At 39.2% G+C, this 25,792-nt stretch overlaps 2 protein-coding genes across 4 annotated transcripts in view; one reads left to right on the top strand and one right to left on the bottom strand.

The window, feature by feature from the left end:
* Positions 1–421: 421 nt before the first annotated feature.
* Positions 422–25,792, bottom strand: ZNF93 (zinc finger protein 93). Of its 3 annotated transcripts, XM_081497898.1 has the most exons (6): positions 25,625–25,792; positions 24,508–24,595; positions 23,281–23,357; positions 21,264–21,390; positions 20,306–20,401; positions 422–2,533 (listed from the first exon to the last, which is right to left on the bottom strand). In XM_081497898.1, the coding sequence occupies exons 4-6, from the start codon at positions 21,295–21,297 to the stop codon at positions 954–956; spliced, it is 1,710 nt and encodes a 569-aa protein (XP_081354024.1). In that variant the 5' UTR covers positions 21,298–21,390; positions 23,281–23,357; positions 24,508–24,595; positions 25,625–25,792; the 3' UTR covers positions 422–953. The 3 variants fall into 3 exon arrangements, with proteins under 3 accessions (XP_081354024.1, XP_081354021.1, XP_081354022.1); XM_081497895.1 differs by lacking the exon at positions 23,281–23,357; XM_081497896.1 differs by lacking the exon at positions 23,281–23,357 and having other exon boundaries at positions 24,508–25,792.
* The window catches only part of LOC145509298 (uncharacterized), a 29,487-nt gene continuing 28,792 nt past the window's right edge, over positions 25,098–25,792 (top strand). The window contains exon 1 of the mRNA XM_081497899.1: positions 25,098–25,701. Coding sequence (XP_081354025.1) covers positions 25,412–25,701 — 290 coding nt within the window. The 5' untranslated portion in view covers positions 25,098–25,411. The remainder of the gene's footprint in view (positions 25,702–25,792) is intronic.

Genomic DNA, 25,792 nt, shown 5'->3' with positions numbered 1-25,792 from the left:
TAATGCTAAATTAAAAATTGTGTAAAAATTTTGGGACACTTTTAGGTGTAGTTTGGAAGTAACAAGAAAAATAAAGGAGGAAGAGAACAGAGGGTGGGTTTTTTGGCCTCCTTTTTGATAAAAACTATGCACCAAGTTTGACAGCAATTTAGGAAAAGTAAGTTGCAGAGGCTGCGGTTTATTTTTATCTATTGTTTGGCCCTTTGCTCTAAAAATGCATATACTTTAAGATTTTGTTTGCTATTAAAATGTTAGTTGTAAGAAACATGGTATTAAGTTTATGCAGTTGGTGTCTTTCTAATGAGAAATCCAACACCTTTATACCCAGATTTTTTCTGTTTACATGTTGCATATAGTGCATAACACTGTATAAAGAGACAGAAAAACCTCACATTTATCTTACAAATGGCCAAAATCAGTATTTTCAATTGCGATTTATTTGTCTCAGGATATTTTAAAAAGTGACTGACAGGTATTAAAGTATTCCACATATTTATTACACAGTCAAAGCTTTTCCTTAAAATTAAATAACTGATAAGGACTAAATTAAAATTGAAGTTTTATTGTATTCATTACATTTACTAAGTCATTCTCAAGTGTGTATACAGTTGTCCTACACTATCTGTAGTGGACTGATTCCAGGACCCCCCCACAGGTACCAAAATCTGAGGATGATCAAGTCCCTTATGTAAAATGGTATAGAATTTGCATGTAACCTATGCACATCCTCTCATAAACTTTAAATCATTTCTAAATGACTTGAAATACTTAATACAATGCAAATGCTATGAAAATAGTTGCCAGTGTGTGGCAAATTCAAATTTTGTTTTTTGGATATTTCTGAATATATATTTTTTTTAGTATTTTAAATTTGCAGTTATTTGAACCAGTGGATGTGGAACCCACAGATATGTGGGACCAATTTTATTCCAATGACCTTTGGTTTAAGGGTTTCACACATGCAAATCTACTTTGAAGGGGTCCTCTTCAATGTGAATTTTATAATGGTTCGTAAGGGACGACCTCTGGCTGAAGAGTTTCCCACATGCATTACATTCATAGGGTTTCTCTCCAGTATGAATTCTTTGATGCGCAATAAGTGATGAGCTCTGTCTAAAAGTTTTCCCACAGGTAATACACACAAAGGGTTTTTCTCCTGTATGAATCCTTTGATGTTGAAGAAGAGCTGCACTTTGACCAAAAGATATCCCACATTCCAGACAGCGATATGGTTTCTCTCCTGTGTGAATTCTGTGATGATTACTAAGGGATGAGTTACACCTGAATGTTTTCCCACACTCATTACATTTATAGGGTCTTTCTCCAGTGTGCATTCTCTGATGTTGAATGAGAGCAGAACTTTGTCTGAAGGCTTTCCCACACACTTTACATTTACATGGTTTCTCTCCAGTATGAATTCGCTGATGAATAATGAGTGTTGAGTGGGAACTTAAGGCTTTACCACACTCATTACAATTATACAATTTCTCTCCAGTATGAATTATTCGATGTCTATTAAGCCGTGAAATAGAAGTGAAACCTTTTTCACATTCATTACATCTGTAAGGCTTTTCTCCAGTGTGAATTCTTTCATGTTGAATAAGAGATGCACTCTGACTGAAGGCTCTCCCACATTCACCACATTTAAAAGGTTTCTCTCCTGTGTGAATTCTCTGGTGGTAACGAAGGGATGAACTAGACTTAAAGGTGTTGCCACATTCGTTACATAAATAGGACTTCTTTCTTGGATGAATTCTCTGACAACCAGGAAGGCTGCAAGTGGATGCCTTCCTTCCTGGGTTATATTTGTGGGGATTGTCTTGAGCATGAATTTTTTGATGTATAAAAAGGGCAGACCGTCTGCTAAAGGATTTACCACATTCTTTACATTTGTAGGATTTTTCCACAGTATGTATTTTTACGTGTTTATAAAGGGATGCACTATGGCTGAAGGCTTTCCCACACTCTTTACATATATAGGGTTTTTCTCCAGTATGAGTTCTTTGATGTTGAATAAGAGCTGAACTTTGGCTGAAGGCTTTCAAACATTCATCACATTGAAATAATTTCTCTCCAGTATGGTTTTTCTGATGTTTACGAAGGGATGACTTGTGAATGAAGGCTTTTTCACATATATTACATTTATGGCGTTTTTCTGTTGTCTTTATTTTCGATTGGTTAAGTACATTTGAATCCTGCCTGAAGCTGTTTCTTTGTATTTCATATTTTGAGGGTGTTTTTTCTCTAGCAACCCTCTGTTGCTTAACAAACACTGATTTCAGGCTGAAATTTTGGCCAAAGTCATTATTTTTATGGCTTCTTTCTACAGTGAGGATTTTTGTATGGGTGACTGAAATTATCTGTAAACTTTCATTTTTGTCCTTCTGTTTTTTTATTCTGTCTTCATATATGCAGGGGTTTTCTGATATGAAATTCCATGGTTCATCCTTTTTGAGTGTTTTCCTTATTAGCCCCGAAAATGATGAATCTTGAGTTTGAGTTGCCTTTGTGGTTTTAGGACTGCTCTTACATTCTGAAAAAAATAAAAAAAAAGGAAGTGCCCATGATTCACATGATTAGCTGAGACTAAATGTATAGAAGGAATAAAGATTAATGATATCTAAATAAGGCCTCGTTTTCTGGATAAAAAAAAAAACTAGGAAGAGGAAAAAATAGGAAAGTAACACTGTATATACAAAACAATAATGAATGAGAGATGATGTACTAGGGTGAATAAAATAAGGGATCCTCATTTAAAGAAGGTGAGCATATATGCATGACCAGGAGAATGGAGAGAAGGGATCAGAGGAGAAGTATGAACTGGGAAATGCAGTCTAGCACCCAAAGCATATGACAGGCTCATAAATTATCTCCATGACATCATTCTTATTTCTGTAATTATTTCTAATCTTGAATATCTTCCCTACTTTTCCTACACGTCAAACTTCTCTGCAGCCCTCAGATTCAGTTCCAATGTTAGCTCGTCTGTCACCCTTTCCTGACTCAGAGCCCCAACAATCTATTCCCCTTATTATACCACTTACCATAGTATACCATAATATGTATTTAGGGGAAAAAACTGAGTATATCTAGAGACAATGAGAAAGCCATAAAAAAAATTCAGCACCATTAATAATAAACACGTGCAAGAAAACAGGAATTGAGGGATCCTTCCTCAACAAGGTAAAGTACATATACTTTAGTCCTAAAGTCAATATCTTATTTAATAAAGAAACTCTAGAGACATTTCCACCATGATTAAGAACAAGGCAAGGATACCAACTACCTTCACTTCTATTCAACATTGTACTAGACATATTAACCAATACAAGTACACAGCAAAGTCTTTTGGCTTTGTGTATAAAGAGGCATAAGGATGAGTAAGGAGAAAATTAAACTACTTCTATTTGCTGATGCTATTAATGCTACATCTAAAATTAAACCTCAGAGAATCAATGATAAAACTTGATTAGTGACATAGCAGGATATAAAATTAACATACTAAAATCAATAATCTTCATTTATACAAAAATATAGGGAAATAAATTCACAAGAAATATGAAAAACTTATATGAGGAAAAATTTAAAAGTCTTGAATGACATTAAAGTATACCTGAACCAACAGCAAAACCTCTCCTATTCATGGATAAAACAATTAAATATTATAAAAATATAAAGATATTAAACATGTGTATGTGTGTATATAGATAGATAGATATTTTAAATCCTGCAGGATTTCTCAACTTCAGCTGACATTTTATGCTGGATAATTCTTTTTCAGTGATGGCCTGTGCAATAGTACCTACTCTTTTCACCACTCCTACCCTCTCTCAAGTTGTGACAATTAAAAATATTTCAAGACACTGAAGCACTGAAATGATAAAATCACCCCTGGTAGAGAACCAATGGTATGGATGAAATAAAAATGACAGTAAGTTAATAAATGATGAAACTGGGTGATAGATACACAGGAATTCCTTATACTATTTTCTCTACTTTCATATATGTTTAAACTTTTCTATAATAAAAGTAAAAATTAAATTTTCTTTTACTTTCTGTTAATTTCTTGCAAGAGGAGAGAATAGGTTAATATTTTCCCCCTTTATACCATGTCTAATCAGGGAGAAATTAGAAAATACTTACATATGAATGAAAATGAAAACACAACTTACTAAAACTTATGGGGTGTAGTGAAACAGTGCTAGGAAGAAAATTTAAAGAAGTACTTAAAAACATAATTTACTACTTAAGGAACCAGAAAAAACAAACTCAACCCAAAGCTAGCAGAAGGAAGGAAATAATAAAGGCAAGAGCCTAGCTATATAAAATAGAAAAACAACAGAGAAAAATCAACAAATCCAAAATCAGTTATATGAAAAGATCTAGAAAATTGATAAGCCTTTAGTGAGACTAAGAATAAAAGGGAAAAGACACACATTAGTAAAATCAGAAATGTGAGTGGTGACATTACCACAGATTAAAATAAAAAGGATTATAAGGAAAAACTACAGATAATTGTATGACAAAAACTGGATAGCCTAGAAAATATGGACAAATTCATAGAAACACAAAACCTACCCAAACTGAATTATGAAGTAGAAAATCTGAACAGATATATATCTAGAAAAGCAACTGAGTCAGTAATCAAAACCTCCCAATAATAATAATAATTATAAAAAACAGCTCTGTACCAGATGGTTTTACTGCCTACCAAACATTAAAGATGTAACACCATTCCTTCTGACATGCTTCAGAAAACCAAAGGAGGCAGCAATACTTTCTAACTTATTCTATGAAGCCAGCATTGCCCTGATAATAAAACCAGACAAAAACCCTACAAGCAAAGAGAGCTAAAGACCAATATTCATTACATATATTGATTTTAAAAACCTCAATAAAGTACTTGCAAAGAGAATTCAGCATATTAAAATGATTATACGTCATGACCAAATGAAATTTATCCCTGGCATGCAAGAATGATTTAACATATGATAACCAACTAAAGCAACACATCACATAACAGAATGAAGACACAAAACCACACAATCATCTCAAGTGATATAGAAAAATGCACCTAACAAAACTCAAAATTCAACACCTTTTCATGATTAAAAAAAAAAGAAAAAGAACAAAACTGGGACTAGAGGGAAACTACCCCAACAAAATAAACACTATCCTTAAAGAACCCACAATTAACATCATATTCAATGGCAAAAGACCGTAATCTTTTCCTCTGAGATCAGGAACGAGATAAGGATGCCCACTTTTACCACTTCAACCCAATATTGGAATTTCTAGCCAGACCAATCAAGCAAGAAAAATAAAGAGTATCTAAACTGGAAAGGAAGAAGTAAAATGATCTTAGTCACAGATGACATGGTCTTTTTTAAAATTTATTTTATTGAAGTACAGTTGACATATAATGGTGTGTTAATTTCTGCTGTACCACAGTAATTCAGTTATCAGATGGTAAAGAATCTGCTTATAATGCAGGAGACCTAGGTTCGATCCCTGGGTTGGGAAGATCCCCTGGAGGAGGGCATAGCAACCCACTCCAGCATTCTTGCCTGGAGAATCCCCATGGACAGAGGAGCCTGGCAGGCTACAGTCCATGAGGTTGCAAAGAGTCGGACACAACAGAGCAACTAAGAACACAGCACATACATATATTGGGTTGACCAAAAAGTTCATTCAAATGTTTCTATAACCTCTTATGGAAAAATCCAAATGACCTTTTGGTAAACCCAATATATACATTCTTTTTCATATTCTTTTCCATTACTTATGGTTTACCACAGGATACTGAATATAGTTCCTTGTGTTATACAGTAGGACTTTGTTGTTTGTCCACTCTATATAATAGTTTGCAATAGATGACATGATCTTATATACAGAAAATCTAAAGATTCAACAAAAAAACTGATAGAATACACAAACTCAGCAAAGTAGCAGGCTAAAAAAATCTACACAAAATCAGTTGTGTTTTTATATTCTAACAATGAACAAGTCAAAACAGAAATAGAGAAAAGGATTTCATTTACTATAGCATCAAAAAGAATAAAATACTTAGGAATTAACTCAAAGGAAGTAAAAGATTTGTACACTGAAAACTACAAACACTGTATAAAGAAGACAAAGGTAAATGGAAAAATATCAAGTATTTATAGATTTTAAGATTTAATATTGATAAGATGTCAATACTACCCAAAGTGATCTAGAGATTAAATGCAAGCCCCATCAAAATTCCAATGCCATTTTTGGGCAGAAATAGAAAAACTCATGTTAAAATGTGTATGAAATCTCAAGGGACCCTGAAAAGTCAAAATAATTTTGAAAAAGAAGAATAAAGTTGGAATACTCATACTTCCTGATTTCAAAACTTACACAACGTTACAGTATGGAAGCATTGTAGTACTGGCATAAAGGTACATATAGACCAATGGAACAGAATAGGAAGTCTGAAAACAAACCTTCGCATATAAGGGCAAATGATTTTTGATAAGGGTGCCAAGACCATTCAATGGGGAAAAGATAGTCTTTTCAACAAATAGTGCTGGGAAAACTGGATATGCACGTGCAAAAAAAAAAACAAATGAAGTTGGACCCTTCATGTGTGTAACACCATACACAAAATTTAACTCAAAATGAATATATGACTTAAATGTAAGACCTAAAACTGTAAATAAGAAAACATAGGGAAAAAGCCTCATGACTTAGGATTTACCATTGATTTCTGGAATAGAATACCAAAAACATAGGAAACAAAGGAAAAAATAGACAAATAATTGTACTTAATCAAGATTACAAGCTTCTGGGTGAATTCCTGGCAGTCCAGTGGTTAGGACTTGGCACTCTCACTACTGGGGTCTGGGTTCAATCCCTGGTTGGGGAACTAAGACTCCACAAGCTGAGCAGTGTGGCCAAAATAAACAAATTAAGCTTCTGTACATCAAAGAAGACATCAGCAGAATACAAAAGACTAGGAAAAATATTTTCTAATTATATATCTGATAAAGGGTTAATATTAAAAATATATTAAGTATTCCTATAATTCAACAATAAGGAGATAAAAAACAATTTAATTCAAAAATGGGCAAAGGACTTGAACAGACATTTCTCTATAGAAGGTATACCAGTGGACTCTAATAAGCACATGAAAAGATGCTCAACGTGTTAGGAAATAAAAATCCAAACCACAATATTCTATTTCATATTTGTTATTATGGCTAACAAACATATGTGTGTGTGTGTTTTAATTATATATAGAGATGGAAAGTAACAAATGTTGGCAAGGATATGGAGAAACTGGAACCCTTCTGAACTGCATTGGTGATCATGCACCAGTTAGGAGAAAGAAAGCTCTGACTCAGTCTCTTTCAAAATCTCTGCTAATGCTTGAAACATCAAAAATTCCAATGTTCACTTGCCACCCCCACCATTTCAGTTTGGCTTTGAATGTAGCCACTTTGTATGCCAACCTAAACACACTGTCATTCTCCCCTAAACTGACAGATGGAGTCTGTTGAGCAGGTTGAATATGTCACACAATTAAGGAAATTTTGTGACCCATTCTGTGTCACTGAAATATGCTGCTAGTGGTGACCATTTTTCTAAAAGAAATCTCTGGAATGTCTCTCATAACTCAGAAACTCTGGCCTGTGATCTACCTTTAGAAAGCATCTCACTTCTGTGTATAAAAGAAGACATGTGTGCTCTGTATCCATCTCACAGAGCTGCGCAAACAGACGTGAGTTAAGGGCGTGTACTTTAATGTGGTTGATAATTTTAATCACATTCTGCAAAAAGTTGTTAAGGTGACATTTTCCAGCTGGCCAGCATTTCTCTACGGATAACACAGTGTGTAGACTCACATTCAGAAGTGACCTCTTTGACCCAAGTACATTACTTTGCCAACAAAGGTCCGTCTAGTCAAAGCTATGGATTTTCCAGTAGTCATGTATGGATGTGAGAGTTGGACTATAAAGAAAGCTGAGTGCTGAATAATTGATGCTTTTGAACTGTGGTGTTGGAGAAGACTCTTGAGAGTCCCTTGGACTGCAAGGAGGTCAAACCAGTCAATCCTAAAAGAAATCAGTCTTGAATATTCATTGGAAGGACTGATGCTGAACCTGAAACTCCAACGCTTTGGCCACCTGATGTGAAGAATTGACTCATTGGAAAAGACTCTAATGCTGGGAAAAACTGAAGGCAGGAGGAGAAGGGGATGACAGAGAATGAATGATTGGAGAGCATCACTGATTCGATGAACATGAGTTTGAGCAAGCTCTGGGAGTTGGTGATGGAGAGGGAAACCTGGCGTGCTGCAGTCCATGGGATAGCAAAGAGGCAGACATGACTGACCGACTGAACTGAATGAAGCCAGAAAGCCATCTAGTGGCTTTCTGACCATCTAATAATAATAATGGTCTAAAGACCATTATTATGGTCTCTGGGCAGTCAAACCTCTCTGCTAAGGATAATCTGTATTTGCACTTCCCCCCCACCACAGCAATAGCATCAACACCTCAGTTCCACACCAGATCAAGCATTAGATTCTCACAGTGAGCAACCTAGATCCATCGCATGTACAGTTCACAGTAGCATTCACACTATTATGAGAATCTAATGCCACTGCTGATCTGACAGGAGTTAAGAGCTCAGTCATGGAAGCCACTCTGTCCATGCATATACAGACACAAAATGACCAATTTTGTTTCCCTGATATGAAATCATTCTTGAATAGTTCTGCAGCTGTGATGTTGGTTGCCAACAAAAGCACACATAACATATCCTCCTGCATATCCTCCTGCAAAACAGACTGTACAAAAACAAGCACTGTTTTCCTGTTGTCAACATCGGTGGACTCATCAACCTGGATTGCGTACCACAGTGACCCATTAATCCTCTCTAACAATTGTGCCTCAATATCCTCTGCTGTTTCATCCATTTGTCTACTTACACTGCTAGCTGAAAGAGGAACAAGTGCCACCTTTCGCACTGCAACCTCTCCTAAAAGTTCATGACAAATGAACTTGAGCAGCAGACAGGATCAACTCTTCACCAATAGTAAAGGACTTCTTACCTTTAGTAATGCAGTTAGCCCTAAGAATGATGCTCTCAGTGCAGATACATTTGATGAAGTGGTGGCCTTCAGTAATTGCTTCTGTTCTTCATATTCTTTCTTTTTTTTCCCCTTTTGAAAAACTCCAGAGACTTGCATTTTATTGCAGGGTGCTTGGTCTTCCTGTGGTAAAGCAGTTTCGAAGGTTTCGAAACTTTGTTGGATAGCCAGTCATCACATATTATACAAAGTGGGCTTAGAGAATGTGAATCACCTGTTTCAATAAACCTGTAATTTAAGTTGGACTGCTAGTATTCTATTTAACTTTTATTATTTATTTCTATTTTTGGCTGCTGGGTCTTCGTTGCTGTGCGCAGGCTTTCTCTAGTTGTGGAGCGCGCAGGCTTCTCATTGCAGTGGCTTCTCTTGTTGCAGGGCATTGGCTCTATAATGCAAGGGCTTCAGCAGTTGCAGCTCTTGGGTTCTGGAGCACAGGCTCAGCAGTTGTGGCACAAGTGCTTAGTTACCCTGCAGCATGTGGGATCATCCTGGACCAGGGATCAAACCAGTGTCCCCTGCATTGTAAGGTGAATTCTTAACCACTGGACCACCAAGGAAGCCCCATTTTCTCTTAAATGCAGCTTTATTTTTGTTGGCAGTCTTAGAGCCTTTTGCTGTCTCATTATTGTGTCTTTCCCCTTTTCAAAGAAGCTCTCCAGTGATGTTTGTTTTTTACTCATTTTGGCAAGGGTTACTTTGTGGGCTTATCAAAACTGTGACTGAGACAAGTGTGCAATGAGGGAAAGAGGTGTGGATAGAAGTGATAAATAAAATAATGGACAGGCCATGTGTGGACTAAAGTAAGTGTAAGATTCTGATTTAAAGCCCGCCACTAGATGCAGCTGTACAATTCAAGTACATCAACTCACTTGCCACTATAAAGCCTGCCACCAGATACATCTTAGTTGTCACTTGCCACTCATTGATAGGGTTTTGATACAAGTCTTCAAGCAATTGATTTATTATGGTCTCTGTGCAGTCACACCTCTCTGCTAAGGATAATAGGTATTTGCACACACACACCCCCCACCCTGCCCAGCAAAAGCATCAACACCTCAGTTCCACATCAGATCAAGCATTAGATTCTCATAAAGAGTGAGCAATCTAGATCCCTCGCATGTACAGTTCACAGTAGCATTCACACTATTATGAGAATCTAATGCCACTGCTGATCTGACAGGAGTTAAGAGCTCAGGTGGTAAATGCAAGTGATGGGGAGCTGCTATAAATACAGATGAAACTTCCCTCACTCTCCTGCTGCTCACCTGCTGCTCACCTCCTGTCATGCAGCTTACCACTCACCTCCTGCTACTGGGACTCCTGCTCTGTAAGACACTAGGGATCCAGTAATGAAAAAAATGTTTTGTTTCCTCTAGGAGCCTAGTTTAACATGAGAATTAATTCAATGTGCAATCATAGCAAAATGTGATCACTTCTACATCAAAAACAAAAGATAGAAACAGAAGCAAATGTGCGCTTTAAATAGTATCCAAACTATCCTTAGAAAGTGGAGGATATAGGCAGGAAAGATGTCCAGGCAATAGTTACAGTTTCCTAGGATTTTAGGGGATTAGTAGTTTGCTAGTGGAAATTTAAAAATTGAATCTTCCCTTTCGTCAAAATGGAAAAATATGTGCTTTCCCATCCTTTTTCTTAGCATATTCTTTGAGAAAATTTTTATTTGTAAATCATTTCCCTATGCCTTTGATATGTATTTAAACTTGTAAAGCCTCTGTTAGCATTACAAACCAGCACTAAAAATTCTTGAGAGCTTGGGAGCCATCTCTTTAAAATATAAACATCAAGAAATATAGTGATACTATCTTCCTGTCCTTGTGAAAGTTTAGCCTAGTGCCTAGTTCCAAACTGGCACTATCTGCTCATCATAGGATACTAGTTTTCTTATCACTAGGACAGACAGCCCAACTGCCTGGTGAATTTAGGATAAATATAAAAGTATGTATAGCTGTGTTGTCCTCAGTCCCCTTGAAAGTGAAAGTGTTAGTCGCTCAGTCATGTCGACTCTTTGTGATCCATGGACTATAGCCTGCCAGGCTCCTTTGTCCATGGAATTTTCCAGGCAAAATTACTGGAGTGACTTGGCATTCCCTTCTCCGGCAATCTTCCTAACTCAGGGATCAAACCCAGGTCTCCCACATTACAAGTAGATTCTTTACCATCTGAGCCACCAGGATGAAGACAAATGACAATTAATCTCAAGAACATGTATTCTCAAGAATATGTAATTGCTCAGCTACATTAAAAAAGGGCGGGTTTTTTTTTTCCTGTTTTTGTGATCTCATCAGCAGGTTACCTATGCAGTCTAGTTTAATGCTTATTCAATAGTGACAATGTTTTCTGTTTTTTGGAGAGGTTTTTCTGGATTGGCAGGAGGTGTAATAAAACTTTCCCCCATATTACATGAAGGGATAAGCATGAGGGTTGAAGGCAGAATCAGTATTTTTTTTTTTTTTTTTTTACCCAAAATAGTTTTTGGCCTTATTTTCTAAAGTATTCCCCTGATTTATCCAATAATCAGTCAGATTCAAAGTTTTTTCTTAACAAAAATGTGACTTTAATTGGCACTCTCACAAGGCTTCTTGAGAACCAGAGGGCTGAGAGAATTAAAATCGGTATGCTGGGAATTATACATAACAGTATAATTATACATGGGTGTAGTACTGCACATTTGTGAACACCCTCTGTCTTACTGAAAAAAGAAATGCTGGTCTAGACAATGTTTTTGGCAATGTCAATTTTAAAAACTTTTTATTATGGAAAAATTTCAATATATATGAAAGTAGAGAGAATTGTACAATGCTTCAAAAACCACCAACACTTCATATATAAGCTTCACTCCTCCTCCAGACTGGCTAAAGCAAATCCCAAACATATCATCTCACCTGAAAATATTTCCAAATGCATTTCTCAAAGGGCATTAAAAAAAAAGCAAGAAAAAGCAAAACATTTCACAGCCAATGAAATTAACACTATTTACTAGTAGCATCTTATATACAGGCAGCATTTGAATTTTTCTATGTCAAAGCCTTTGACTGTGTGGATCACAATAAACTGGAAAATTCTGAAAGAGATGGGAATACCAGACCACCTGACCTCCCTCCTGAGAAATCTGTGTGCAGGTCAGGAAGCAACAGTTAGAACTGGACATGGAACAACAGACTGGTTCCAAATAGGAAAAGGAGTACGTCAAGGCTGTATATTGTCACCCTGCTTATTTAACTTGTATGCAGAGTACATCATGAGAAACGCTGGGCTGGATGAAGCACAAGCTGGAATCAATATTGCCGGAAAAAATATCAATAACCTCAGATATGCAGATGACACCACCCTTATGGCAGAAAGTGAAGAAGAACTAAAAAGCTCTTGAAAGTGAAAGAGGAGAGCGAAAAACTTGGCTTAAAGCTCAACATTCAGAAAACTAAGATCATGGCATCCAGTCCCATCACTTCATGGCAAATAGATGGGGTAACAGTGGAAACAGTGGCTGACTTTATTTTTTTTGGCTCCAAAATCACTGCAGATGGTGACTGCAGCCATGAAATTAAAAGACGCTTAGTCCTTGGAAAGAAAGTTATGACCAACCTAGGCAGCATATTAAAAAGCAGAGACATTACTTTGCCAATAAAGGTCCATCTAGTCAAGGCTATGGTTTTCCCAGTAGCCATGTATGGATGTGAGAGTTGGACTATAAAGAAAGCTGAGCACTGAAGAATTGATGCTTTTGAACTGTGGTGTTAGAGAAGACTCTTGAGAGTCCCTTGGACTGCAAGGAGATCCAACCAGTCCATCCCAAAGGAGATCAGTCCTGGGTGTTCATTAGAAGGACTGATGTTGAAGCTGAAACTCCAATACTTTGGCCACCTGATGCGAAGAGCTGACTCATTTGAAAAGACCTTGATGTTGGGAAAGATTGAAGGCGGGACGAGAAGGGGATGACAGAGGATGAGATGGTTGGATGGCATCACCAACTCAATGGACATGAGTTTGGGTAAACTCCAGGAGTTGGTGATGCAAAGGGAGGTCTGGTGTGCTGCAGTCCATGGGGTTGCAAAGAGTCGGACACGACTGAGCGGCTGAACTGAACTGTCTCATAAATTTTTTCAATTAGGAAACAAGGTTCACCCACCTTGGTTGGTATGACTCTTAAATTTTTTCTAATCATTAGGTTATAAATGTAATCTGTAATCTGGTGAAGTGAAGATCATTTGCCATCCCAGAAAAATATCTTAACCTGATAAAGAGCATCCACAACAACCTAGAGCTAACATCACACTTGGGCTTCCCTGGTAGCTCAGTGGTAAAGAATCTGCCTGTTAGTGCAAGAGATGGAAGAGACGCGGGTTCGATCTCTGGATCAGAAAGATCCTCTGGAGAAGGAAATGGCAACCTACTCCAGTATTCTTGCCTAGACAATTCCATGGATGAATGAACCTGATGGGCTACAGTTCATAGGTTCATAAAGAGTCAGATATGACTGAGCAACTATGCACACACATCATTATACTTAATGGTGAAAGGCTGAATGCTTTATACCTAAGATCTGGAACAAGGCAACTATGTCTGTTCTCACCACTCATAATCAGTATAGTACTGAAAGTCTACTTAGTACAATATGGTAAAAAAATGAAATAAAAGGTATACAAATTGGAAAGGAAGAAATAAAACTATCCCTATTTGTAGATAACCATACGCAGAAAATTCCTTGGAATCTATAAAACGTTTCCTAAAACTATAAGATGTTTAGGAAGATCACAGGATAAAGACAAACATACAAAAATCAGTATCATTTCTACATACTATGGACATATGGGCACTGAACTTATATTTACAATACCATTTATAATTACTCAAAAACATTTAAGTGTAAACATGTAACAAAATATGTACAAGACTTGTATTATTAAAACTACGAAACATTGATGAAAGAAATTAAATAAGAGCTAAATGGGGAATTCCCTGGTGGGTCCGTGGTTAGGACTCAGCACTTTTACTGCTGAGGGCTCAAGGGCCAGGGTTCAATCTCTGGTCGGGGATCTAAGATCTCACAAATCATGTGGCATGGCCAAAAACAAAAACAAAATAGAACTGAATATATAGTAAGATATACCATATTCACGGATTGGAAGATTCAGCCTAGTAAAGACCTCAATTGTCTTGAAATTTACTTGGTTTACTACAGTATCTCTGCATGTAGATATAAATAATATTATTCTAAAATTTATATGGAAAAGCAAAGAAACTAGAATACCTAAAGCAACTTTGAAAAGGATGAATAAACTAGGAATAATCAACCTACCCAATATTAAAGCCTATACATAGTTACAGTAATCAAAACTATGTGATGCAGGTAGAGGGAAAGATACACAGATCAGTGGAACAGCAGAGAACACCTAGAAATAAAGTCACAAATGTGCTCAACTGCTTTTGGACAAAGGCGTAAAAGAACTGAGTGAAAGAAGATAGCTTATTAAACAAATAATGCTGGGACAACTGACTGTCCACCAGCAAAAATAATGAATCTTGACTGAATCCTACATTTGATACAAAAATTAACCCAAAAGAATCACAGAAATAAATGTTCAATGTAAAACTATAGCACTTTTAGAAAAAACACAGGAAAATCTGTAAGATCTAAGGATAGGTAAAGAGTTCTTAGACTTGACAATGAAAGGACAATCCATACAAAGGAGCATTGATGAACTGGGGCTCATCAAAATTAAAACTTTCATTCTTCAAGAGACACAGTTAAAGGATGAAGGGAAACTAAAGACTAGGAGAAAATATTTGCAAACCACATATCCATCAAATGACTATGATCCAGAAGGTATTAAAAAACTCTCAAATCTCAACAGCAAAAAACCAAACAACACACTTAGAAAATGGACAAAAGATACAAACAGACATTTCACCAAAGAAGATATACAGATATCAAAACAGCACAAAAAAATATGTGCAATGTCATTAGAACTTAGGAAGATGCAAGTTAAATTATAGGTATAATTGGGTCTCCTGCATTGCAGGCAGATTTTTTACCATCTGAGCCACCAGGGAAACCCCATATATACCTACCAGAATGGCTACAATAAAAGTAGCAACAACACAAAATGTTGGCAAGGATACGTAGAAATTGAATCATTCATATGCTGCTGCATTGCTGGTAGAATATAAATTGGTACAGCTACTCTGGAAAACAATTTGGTTGTGTCTTCAAAACCTAAACATGCAACTACAACATGACCCAGCAATTATACTCCTGGCCATTTATCACAGAGACATGAAAATTTTCTTTTGTACAAAAACCTGTACACAAATATTTTAGCCATGTTGCTTGTAATTGTCAGAAACTGGAGACAATCTATGTCCTTCGACAAGTGAATGGTTATATAACTGTGGTATGTGTACTTTACAAAAAACTATTTAGCAATCAAAAGGAGTGAAATATTGATATAAGAAACTACTTTAAAATTTTTCCAGAGAATTATGCTGAGTGAAAAGAAAAATCATAAAATGTAACATACTGTATGACCATTTAAATAACATTCTTGAAATGACGAAATTATAGAAATGGACTAGGAGCTAAAAAAGAGAAAGAACAAGGGGAGGTGAAAAACAGGGACAAGAAATAAGAGGAAAGTGGGTGTGTCTAAAAATAGGTAACAGGTAGGATCCATATGGTAACAGAAGGAATTCTTCCATATCTTTACTACATCAATATCTTATTTGCAATCTTCTATTATAGTTCTGGAACTGGGTGAAGGACCAATGGGATCTCTCTGTACTATTGGGTTGACCAAAAAGTTTCAATACTTCTTATGTGAATCTATAATTATCTTAAAATGAAAGCTTTTTTAATTCCCTCTAAAGTAAAAAAATCAAATTGGTATCAGTCCCCCAAATCTGATCTCCTAGTACCACTACCTCAGTGAATGATATCATTGTCCATCCCTAAACAAGTCACAAGCCAAGCAGGCAACCTTGACAGCTCAATATCCCTTATCTTCAGTATTGAATCCATCTTTAATTCCTGCTGCATTTATCTCCTAAATATCTCTGAAACTGGTTTCCTTCTTTCTGTCTCCATCACCACTAGGCTAAGCAAGTCATTCATGCATTCATTAACTGGAAACTGACTTGGACCAGGCACTATTTTAGGTACTGGGGAAACAGGTACAAATGAACCAGACAACCCAGCACAAGGGGGTTTATAATTCAGAGAAAGAGCAGATTATAAATAAATCCTTACTATTTTGCAGTGATAAGGACTCTGAGAGAAAATAACACATGATGAAGGGATTAAAAAAGATGGAAGAATGCTGCAAAGGGTGTGGAGGTAAGGGAACCCTCCTATACTGTTGGTGGAAATATAAATTGGTGCTGCAACTATGGAAAACAGCATAGAAGTTCCTCAAAACAACTACAAATAGTGTTGCCATATGATCCAGCAATCCCACTCCTGGGCATATGTCTGGAAAAAACTGTAATTTGAAAAGATACACACACCCGAAAGTTCACAGCAGCACCATTTACAATAGCCAAGACATAGAAACAACCTAAATGTCCTTCAAAAGATGAAAGAATAAAGAAGATGTGGTATATATACACAATGGATACTACTCAGCCATAAAAAGAAAGAAATAATGCCATTTGCAGCAACAGGAATGGACCTAGAGATTATCATACTAAGTCAAGTAAGTCAGAAAGAGAAAGTCAAATAACACATTATATCACTTACATGTGGAATCTAAAATGTGATGCAAATAAACTTATCTGAGGCAGAGGAACCAGAGACCAAACTGCCGACATCTGTTGGATCATAGAAAAAGCAAGAGAATTCCAGAGAAACATCTGTTTCATTGACTATGCTAAAGGCTTTGACTGTGTGGATCCCAACAAACTGTGGAAAATTCTTCAAGAGATGGGAATACCAGACCACCTGACCTGCCTCCTGAGAAACCTGTTTGCAGGTCAAGAAGCAACAGAACCAGACATGGAACAACGGACTGGTTTCAAATTGAGAAAGGTGTATATCAAGGCTGTATATTGTCACCATGCTTATTTAACTTATATGCACAGTACATAATGCATAATGCCAGGCTGGATGAAGCACAAACTGGAAGCAAGGTTGCCAGGAGAAATATCAATAACCTCAGATATGCAGATGATACCACCCTTATGGCAGAAAGTGAAGAGGAACTAAAGAGCCTCTTGATGAAGGTTATAGAGAAGAGTGAAAAAGCTGGTTTAAAACTCAACATCAAAAAACTGAGACCATGGCATCCGGTCCCATCACTTCATGGCAAATAGATGGGGAAACAATAGAAATAGTGACAGACTTTATTTTCTGGCTCCAAAATCTCTCTGGACAGCTCTGGACAGTTGTACTTTCATTCAGTTTAATCTAACTAGCTTAACTCAGAAAGGGGGACTCCTCATGGATCAGAGGCTGCCAAGGCGAAGAGAAGGGTAACAATTCCTCCTTCTTTTCCTCTGATCTTTCATTCCAAACTCAGCCCACACCTGACAATGGGACTGACGCCTCTCCTAACTCTCTACTGGTTCCCTACTGCCTGAGTTCTCTGTTTATTTTGTGGTTATCTTCAGCTGTCCCTACAAAATTAGTATATTCTCCCAAATGACAGTTAATAAGAGAGACAAGTGTGGTTCCAACCTCAAAAGATCTCACCTTGGATGGGGAAGAAAGCATTCTCCTAAAGGTGTGGGCACTTTAGGAATCAAGACAGCCTGTCTCTTAGCCTGTCTGCTGGGCCCCAATTCCACATCTTGATGGGTCCACTGACTCATTGGGACCTGACAACAACCTAAGACAAGTCCTACCACATCTACGCCAGGTGGCTCCAGACTGGTTGCAGGCTGATCCTTGCAGAAGGTAAGCCTGAGCCTGTGGCCAGGCGACTTCAACTCCTCAGAGGCTGTGACCAGCTCTCAGGCACAGACCAGGTCCTGTGACAGGGCTCCCAGCCCAGCAGGATCTGGTCCCTTCCTCTTTCTCCCCGCTCCCACCTTTACACACCAGCTCCCTTTCTCTGGACTCACACACATCCTTCTGAAAGATTCTCACATCCCAGGATCCTTCCTTGGGAAGCATTGCCCACACTGCTCCTCCTGATCCACATTCTCACAGCTCCTGTGGCTCTTCCCCCAAGATCCCCACCAGAATCTGTCATTCCACACTCCTGTGTGCACTTAGTCTTCCCCTCAACTGAGCTCTGCCAGGGCAGGACCTGCGTCCCTCTGTCCAAGATTGCACCGCTGTTTATCACAGGACAGGAAAGCAGTGGATGAGGGTTTGAACTTGGTTCTCCCAGAGCCCCAGCCTCCCCAATTCAACAGCTGTCAGTCCCTAATTTTCACGACAGCCACCTCTGCCATTTCTCTCCTCTGGTGACTACTTCTCTGGTTCAGTCACAGAATCTTCCTTCTTAACCCACCTCATGAACATTGAGGTTTCCTGGAACTCTGACCTCTCCTCCATTCCCTCACCTGCTCAGCTCAAGGCTTCAAATGCTTCCTTCACACTGATGGCTCCCTGACCTCCCTGCTGAGTTCCAACCCCCTAATCTTTCTATAACTGTCCACTGCTGACCTCTACCCATATTTCATTCACATCTCAAATGAAATCCATCCCACACTAAACTCATCATATACCCTTAACAAAGGAGGCCCTCCTCTTTCCTCCTGAACCCACTGCACACGACTTCTTCCAGGTAATGTCTTGCCTACATTATGCAATAATCTCTAGAAGGTTCCCACCTCTATTTTTTTCTCACTTCAAACCTAAGCCCAGCAATGTTTCCAAAGTGACTATTCTTATTAAATTCAAATTACATAATTAAGGACTTCATGAATATATTTTGTGAAAATTCTAATAAAAGTAAATGTAAACAAAGTCCTCTTTCATCACATCCATTCTTGATCCCAGTCCACATGTAACTAGTGTCCTCTGACCTTTTTTTAAGCACTTAAGCACATATTATGCATGTAGACAAACGTGCATAACACCAGGAGATTCCCTGGTGGCTCAGTTGGTATTAAGAATCCACCTGCTATGTGGGAGACCTGGGTTTGATCCCTGGGTTGGGAAGATCCCTTGGAGAAGGGAATGGCTACTCATTGCAGTATTCTGGCCTGGAGAATCCCATGGATTGTATATTCATGGGGTCACAAAGAGTTGGACATGACTGAGCTACTTTCACATGCATGCATGTAGACAAACACCATGTAATTTTCTTTACACGTAAACGGTGACATGTTATAATCATGCTCTGTAACTTGCTTTAGTTTCTCACATGCCTTGGAGCTCAGCCCACACCAGTGCTCCTTTCTAACTGTGGTGCTGTGTGCCGACACAGGGACCCATCTCAGGACGTTTAAAGTGTCTCAAACTCAGATCAATTTTTCCAAAATATCAAGGACCACATAATTCTTCAGCTTAAAAGTCTTGAATTGGGGCTTCTCTGGTGGCTCACTGGTAAAGAGTCAGCCTGCCAATGCAGGAGACACAGGTTCAATCCCTGATCCAGGACGATCCCACAGGCCAAGGAGCAATGAGGCCCATGAGCCTCAACTGCTGAGCCTGTGCTCTAGAGCCTGGGAGCCACAACAAGAGAAGTCACCGCAGTGAGAAGCCCAAGCACTGCAACTAGACAGCAACCCACAGCAACAAAGACCCAGCACAGCCAAAAAATAATAAACAAATAAATAAAACTATCAAAAAATTCTTAAATTATTTCCAGGCAATCATAGTTCTCATCTTTAAGAACTGTACCAAAGCACCTGTAGTGTGGCCCCCACCCGGCTTTCCATTCTATTTCCTTTCTCATCTCTTTCTTTTCCTATAACCCTGACCTTTCGTCAGAATGAATCAGCTACAGTTCCTTAAATACACTAAGTCTGCTGAATGAATATATGAAAATGTAGCCCTCCTCTGAAACAGGAAAGAATAAGAAAAAAGATCCTAAGAGATTCACCTGTGAAGTAATTGTAAGAGAAAGAGAGGACGCTTGTGACTGGGGGCCTTAGCATTCCTTCTCCATCATTTCTTGAGGACTGAGAACCTGCAGAAAGTTCACTGACCAACATCTCCAAGTCACACATCCACTCATTTACCAGACTGCTGCTTGCAGAAATTCCCCACCCACTCACCTAGAGAGGAACATCCAGGGCTTTCTTTCTCTATCTTCCAGGGATCTTCTCCTTGCTGCAACAGGGAGATCACCTCAGGTTTGGAAAATGGGAGTCCTGCTCACAGCAAAAAAAATAAAAACAACAACAAACTCAGTCTTGACACAAAGAGGTAACTGGTTCTGAGTGGAAACTGAGAGGATGATACAAAGAGCTTCTGTGGGGTGTTCAAGCTATGCCCCTATGATGTAAAGGGGTGGGTTAGGGAAAAAGCAAGGGACTTGTAGTACGTAACAATGGAATAATTTGTTACATGTTAGGGAAATACAATGAACATGCAGCCCTGAAATAGGGTACCATTAGCTTTCTGTAGAAAAAGAAATATGTGACATGTCCAGACTAATATCTATAAACAGGTATGTATGGAAAGGATTATGTAACAAGTAGCTTGTTTAAAATGAGAAAACACTATCTAGCTCCCTTTAAAACATGGATTATATGGTGTTCATCTGGCTGGAAAAGAAAACTGGGAAAGGCAAGTGGTGGGTCAAAGAAGGGGGCTGAAGGATGCTGTCTGCTTAGAAATGAGCAAACATATCATAGGGGGAATGGCCTGAACTATGAGGGAATTTCTAATGTGCAGCTCTGTAGACTGTCCCATCCATGAGGCACGAGGCATCCATGCTTATGAGGAGGAAAATTTTTCAGATTTATTTTTGGAGATCTAATTTGTACAGTGCTAACGCAAAATCCCGGAGAAGGCAATGGCAACCCACTCCAATACTCTTGCCTGGAAAATCCCATGGACGGAGGAGCCTGGTAGGCTGCCGTCTATGGGGTCACACAGAGTTGGACATGACTGAAGTGACTTAGCAGCAGCAGCAGCAGCAAGGCAAAATTCAGCTGAAATTCCATGGCTTTTATCCAGGGAACTGGGTGCTGAGTTATCCCAATTTCCGATCAGAGGAAATTTCCTTACCCAATGAGACAAGGTTACTATAGTTCTCCAGCATCACATCTTGGTACAAGTTTCTCTGAGAAGGAGCCAGCTTTCTCCACTCATCCCGTGTAAAGAGCACAGCCACATCTTCGAATGTCACTGACACCTGTAGAGACAAGCCATCCGAGCTCATCCAGGACCACCCATCACACAAGGTGAAGGCAGCAGCAATGCGAAGTAGTCAGGTTACCATGAAATGCTTCTATATTATTCTAGGTTCTGAAAGGTTCAAGTCACTTGTTTAATGAACACTTGATTTGTGACAAATATATACTGAGTAGCATGAAGTCTGAACCATGCCCTGTGTTAACCACAGAGATGTGTGGCAGTATTAAGGCCATTAGTAGGAATGTTCTTAGAATAATCTTTCTTAAGGAATCCAATAAAACATATTAAGCAGCTTTAAAATGTTTATACTCTTTAACTCTCCAAATTACTGTATTTGTTTGATAATGAACCGTGCAAAAAAATGCACATACAAGGACATTTATTACGGTGTTAGTAAGAGCAAAGAAATGGAAACAACATAAATAATCATTGATAGAGGCTGGGTTAAATAATTTAAGGCATTATCTGTGTGCTCTCTGAAGCCTGAGGACAATAGTGGCAATTAAAATAGCTATGATTTATTGAATGCTTTCTTCAGGCCAAGTACTATTCTTAAAGCTTTATATTAATCTTTAGTATAAATCTTTTATCTTCATGACAACCCTGAGAAGAAGGTACTATTATTATCCTCATTTTACACAGGAGAACTCACAGGGAGGGGAAGACATCTGTCTAAAGTCATAAAGCTGGTCAGCGGTAGTGCTGGGATTCCAATTTCAGGTGCATGTCTAAGGCTCCATTCTTAACCACCCTGTAAAAGGTCTCTCAAAATCTACCAAATAATTAGTAAATAACTGAAATACTGCATACAATGTACTTAAAACCATACCAAGCTTATATTAAAGGTTCAGATGTTACCTATTATCACATCAATATAAAGTATTATGCAATCATTAAAATTTATAGTATAAGTCAACAATGTTGACTTAAAAAGACATTCATGTCTTGTACATTAAGTACAAAAAGCAGGTTATGTATCAGTATGTATAGTTTGTTCCCATTTTGGAAAAGAATTTAATATGTACATAGAAAATGATGCCGAGAGATACACAACAAATGGCTCACAGCAATTATCTCCAGATGGTGGGGGTTTTTTTGCATATGTGGAAAAAATATATACACACACATACACACATCTACACACATATGTACATATACAAGCATATATACATATACACATATGTATGTGTATATTTTATTCTCTGTAAAGTTTTTTGCCACAATTATGCAATGCAATATTTTTATGGTAAGATGAGGCATTAAATTAATGGCATATTGGTGAGGAATACAAGAAATGATCTTTGCTGTCAAAGAATTTACAATCTAGCTAACAGACAAGAAAAGTACATGAATTTGAACAATAAAAGAAAATGTGTAGCTGAATATGACCACACATCATTTCCATTAATGCTTATTTTAGAGACGAGGAACACAAGATCCAGGGCAGTTAGGATTCCAAGTCACATACTTTATTAATGGCAGAGACAGGATGACAACTAGTCTCCTTTTAACATAGCACTTGGTATATTCTCTCTCTGACCCTAAAACATCCCGTCACTGAGTTTTACATACAAGTCCATGCAGCAGGTGAGGTTAGGGAGAAATGTCATATAGGACTCACATGCAGGGACGGAGAAGATTCTAGCCAAAAGAGCAGCTTGACTTTGTTGGAATGCAATGTGAAAGCCAAGCAGCTCAAATGTACAAAGGCAGGTCCTAGCCATTGCCTCAGAAGATCAATCACCACATTTCGTGACTTCAAATGACATACAACATCACATAGCAAAGAGTGCTGATAATACAGGGTCTGGGCCTACTCTGCGTTCTGAGAAATGCACCAGAGGAACGGCTGGACAATAACCAGCGTGAACTGAGAGGCCAGACATACCTGGGTTTGATTTCAGGTCACTTGACTTCTTTGAGCCTCAGTTCCCTCCTAGGTAAAATGGGGTAACAACTGCTGCGCTGTTATGAGAGTGAGAACAAAGGTAAAGCCCTCGGGATAGTCCCTAGCAACATTAACTATCAATATTATTGTTAGATGAAAATGAGTAAAAATTGACAGTATTTTCTGGGTCCGGAAAACACTGTACAGTAATTTCTATCTATCAACAGTAATAGTATCATGGACTAGAATGTTATTGTTCAGCTACCACAATCACCATATACTGAACATCTCTGATGTGCCCAGCCCTGATTAGAACACTTTTCAAGCTAGAATTTCGTGTGATCCTCTCATCTACCCTATGAGGTAGGCATGGTTGTTATTCTCATTCTACAGCTGAGGAAACTGAGGCACAGAGAGATGCAGATACCTAAGGCCTATAAATGGCAATGGAGGATATGGGTTCAAACGTGATTGTCTGGCTTGAGAGCCCCACTTCTAACTGTACACCCTGTAGACCTTGACTCTCCACTACTGATATCCCATAAAATCCTCCCTGCCACTTCCTGAGGAGTCTTCTCTCTGCTCTTGAAGTCAAGAGATCTCTCCATTTATGTTCCCTCTAATATGGTTAACCTGGGTGGAGACCCCATCTTCATTTCCACAGAATAAAGATGAAAATAGTAGGTCAAGATCAGCTTTCAAGAGAGTGACAGAAGCAAGATACATGATCCAGAAAGTTAAAAGGGAGAAAAAAACCTAAAAACTATGGACTGGGAAAAATCTGGGAAAGATAGCATGAGGAGTCTCAGGGGTGGAAAGAAAAAGAAAAGCATTCTGGCCAAGAGTAGGGAGAGGGACAGGAATGAGCCAAGGGGCCAGGCCAGAAAGGAACTCTGCCAAGTGTGCATGTTTGTTTGTTCTGACCTCAACTGATATAAGACGTGTGGCATCTTACATGTCTAATTAGTAATCACATGGTGAGCTGAGATTAATGAATAAAAGAGTGTCTACCAGGAAAACAAAAGAGAAACACTAGACATGGATTGCAAAGTTGGAAGTGAACATTCTCTATGGAATCCACCATCCACCTCTGTGGGCCAGCTCTTCAAAGAGAAAAGGATATGGGCTCTAAATCCTGGTGAAGATTGTATTAGGGAGAGAACTCCAGTTTGAAAATAAAAAAACAAATCTATTTGTCTGTAAGACTTGAGAGGGCGATGAACTCACCTGAGACCTTGCTTCCCTCTGTTCGCCAGCCATATCTTCTTTCTGAGCAGTTTCCCTTGAGGATGGGTGAAGTCTCCAGAAGTCAGATCTGAGAGAAGAAAAAGGGAGCCAGGAGGAAGCCCCTTCTCTTTCCACCCCTCAGAATCAGCAGCTCTAAAACCTTTACATTCCCTGAGAATGATACCATGTGCCCTCAGAGAAGGAAGTCAGGATATAGGAATAGACAGCACCAGAGAGAAGGGTTGGGTCATCCTGTTCCAGGCCCAGCTCTCTCCCTGACTCAGAGGTAAAGGTCCTAGGACTCTATCAGCAGTAGCAGCAGCTCCTTGAGCCTCACCAAGTGTCAGGCACTACCTGCATCATTGAGCACAGTTGGGACTGTCAACCCCCCATTTTATAGATCAGGAAACTGAGGGCAGAGTGGGAGCAACTTACCCCAGTCCACATAGCCAAGGGAGAGTGGTACCAGGATTCCAACCACAGCTGGCTCCAGAACACATGCTTTAACCTCCCTGCATGCACGTGACAACTTTTCTCCACCCAAGTCTTCCCACCCAACTCCTCCCTCTCCTGTAAAGGAAACAATTTCCAGATTTTTCTAAAAAACCTGCTTCCGGAAGGGAACACATCAGCTCTCCTAAAGCGGGGAGCAGGCTTGAGGGAGGAGGCACGGACAACCAAAGACCGGTATTCCAGTCCTGATTCTGCCACTGGGGAAAACCAGTGACTCACTTCTCACGCAAAACAAGCCTTTCACCAAGGAGGGCAGTGGAGATGTTAGGGGGAGGAAATAATCCTCACATTCACTGCCGGCCCGGAGCAAACTGAAACGCCAGCAGGAGCTGGGCAGGTAGTTCGCTGGGAACAGGTCGGGAGAAAGCAGCAGGGTGGCAGAACACGGCGAATGGGGAGGAAGTGCCTGACTTGCGGCGTTCAGGGCACATCTGTGGAAGGCGGTGGCGCCAAGAAGACAGAGCTGGTGGTGCCCCGCCCACGGCCCGCCGGCACCCACGAAGAACCCGCTCTCGCCTCTTGGGCCTCTGTCCCGTGCCCCGACGCAGCATCCTCCCGAGGCCCGGTCCTCCCTCCTGCATCCCGCCGACCCTCCGCCGCTCACCTCGCTCAGGCCTCCGGGGGTTCCGCGGGCAGCAAGTGGTATGCTCCAGAACTGCCACGGCCAGACAGCTGCTTCAGGTAGGGGCTTGTCCGAGGTGCTGCCTGGGTCGACCTCACGCCGGGAGGCCTTTCACGCCAGCGGCAAAACCCACGCAGGTCCGGGACCCTC

The sequence above is a fragment of the Giraffa tippelskirchi genome, chromosome 6 (assembly GCF_054371585.1).
Source record: "Giraffa tippelskirchi isolate mGirTip1 chromosome 6, T2T-mGirTip1v1.2.pri, whole genome shotgun sequence".
Taxonomy (NCBI): Eukaryota; Metazoa; Chordata; class Mammalia; order Artiodactyla; family Giraffidae; genus Giraffa; species Giraffa tippelskirchi.
This window is presented reverse-complemented; position numbering and strand designations above follow the sequence as displayed.

Excerpts from the sequence above, each read along its gene's own strand:
- ZNF93 (XM_081497896.1), bottom strand. The coding sequence starts at position 24,540 with ATGGCTGGCGAACAGAGGGAAGCAAGGTCTCAG. Across the intron at positions 21,391-24,507 it reads AGAGGGAAGCAAGGTCTCAG|GTGTCAGTGACATTCGAAGA; the intron begins GTGAGTTCATCG and ends TTGTCTCTACAG. Across the intron at positions 2,534-20,305 it reads CCCTGGATGTTCCTCTCTAG|AATGTAAGAGCAGTCCTAAA; the intron begins GTGAGTGGGTGG and ends TATTTTTTTCAG.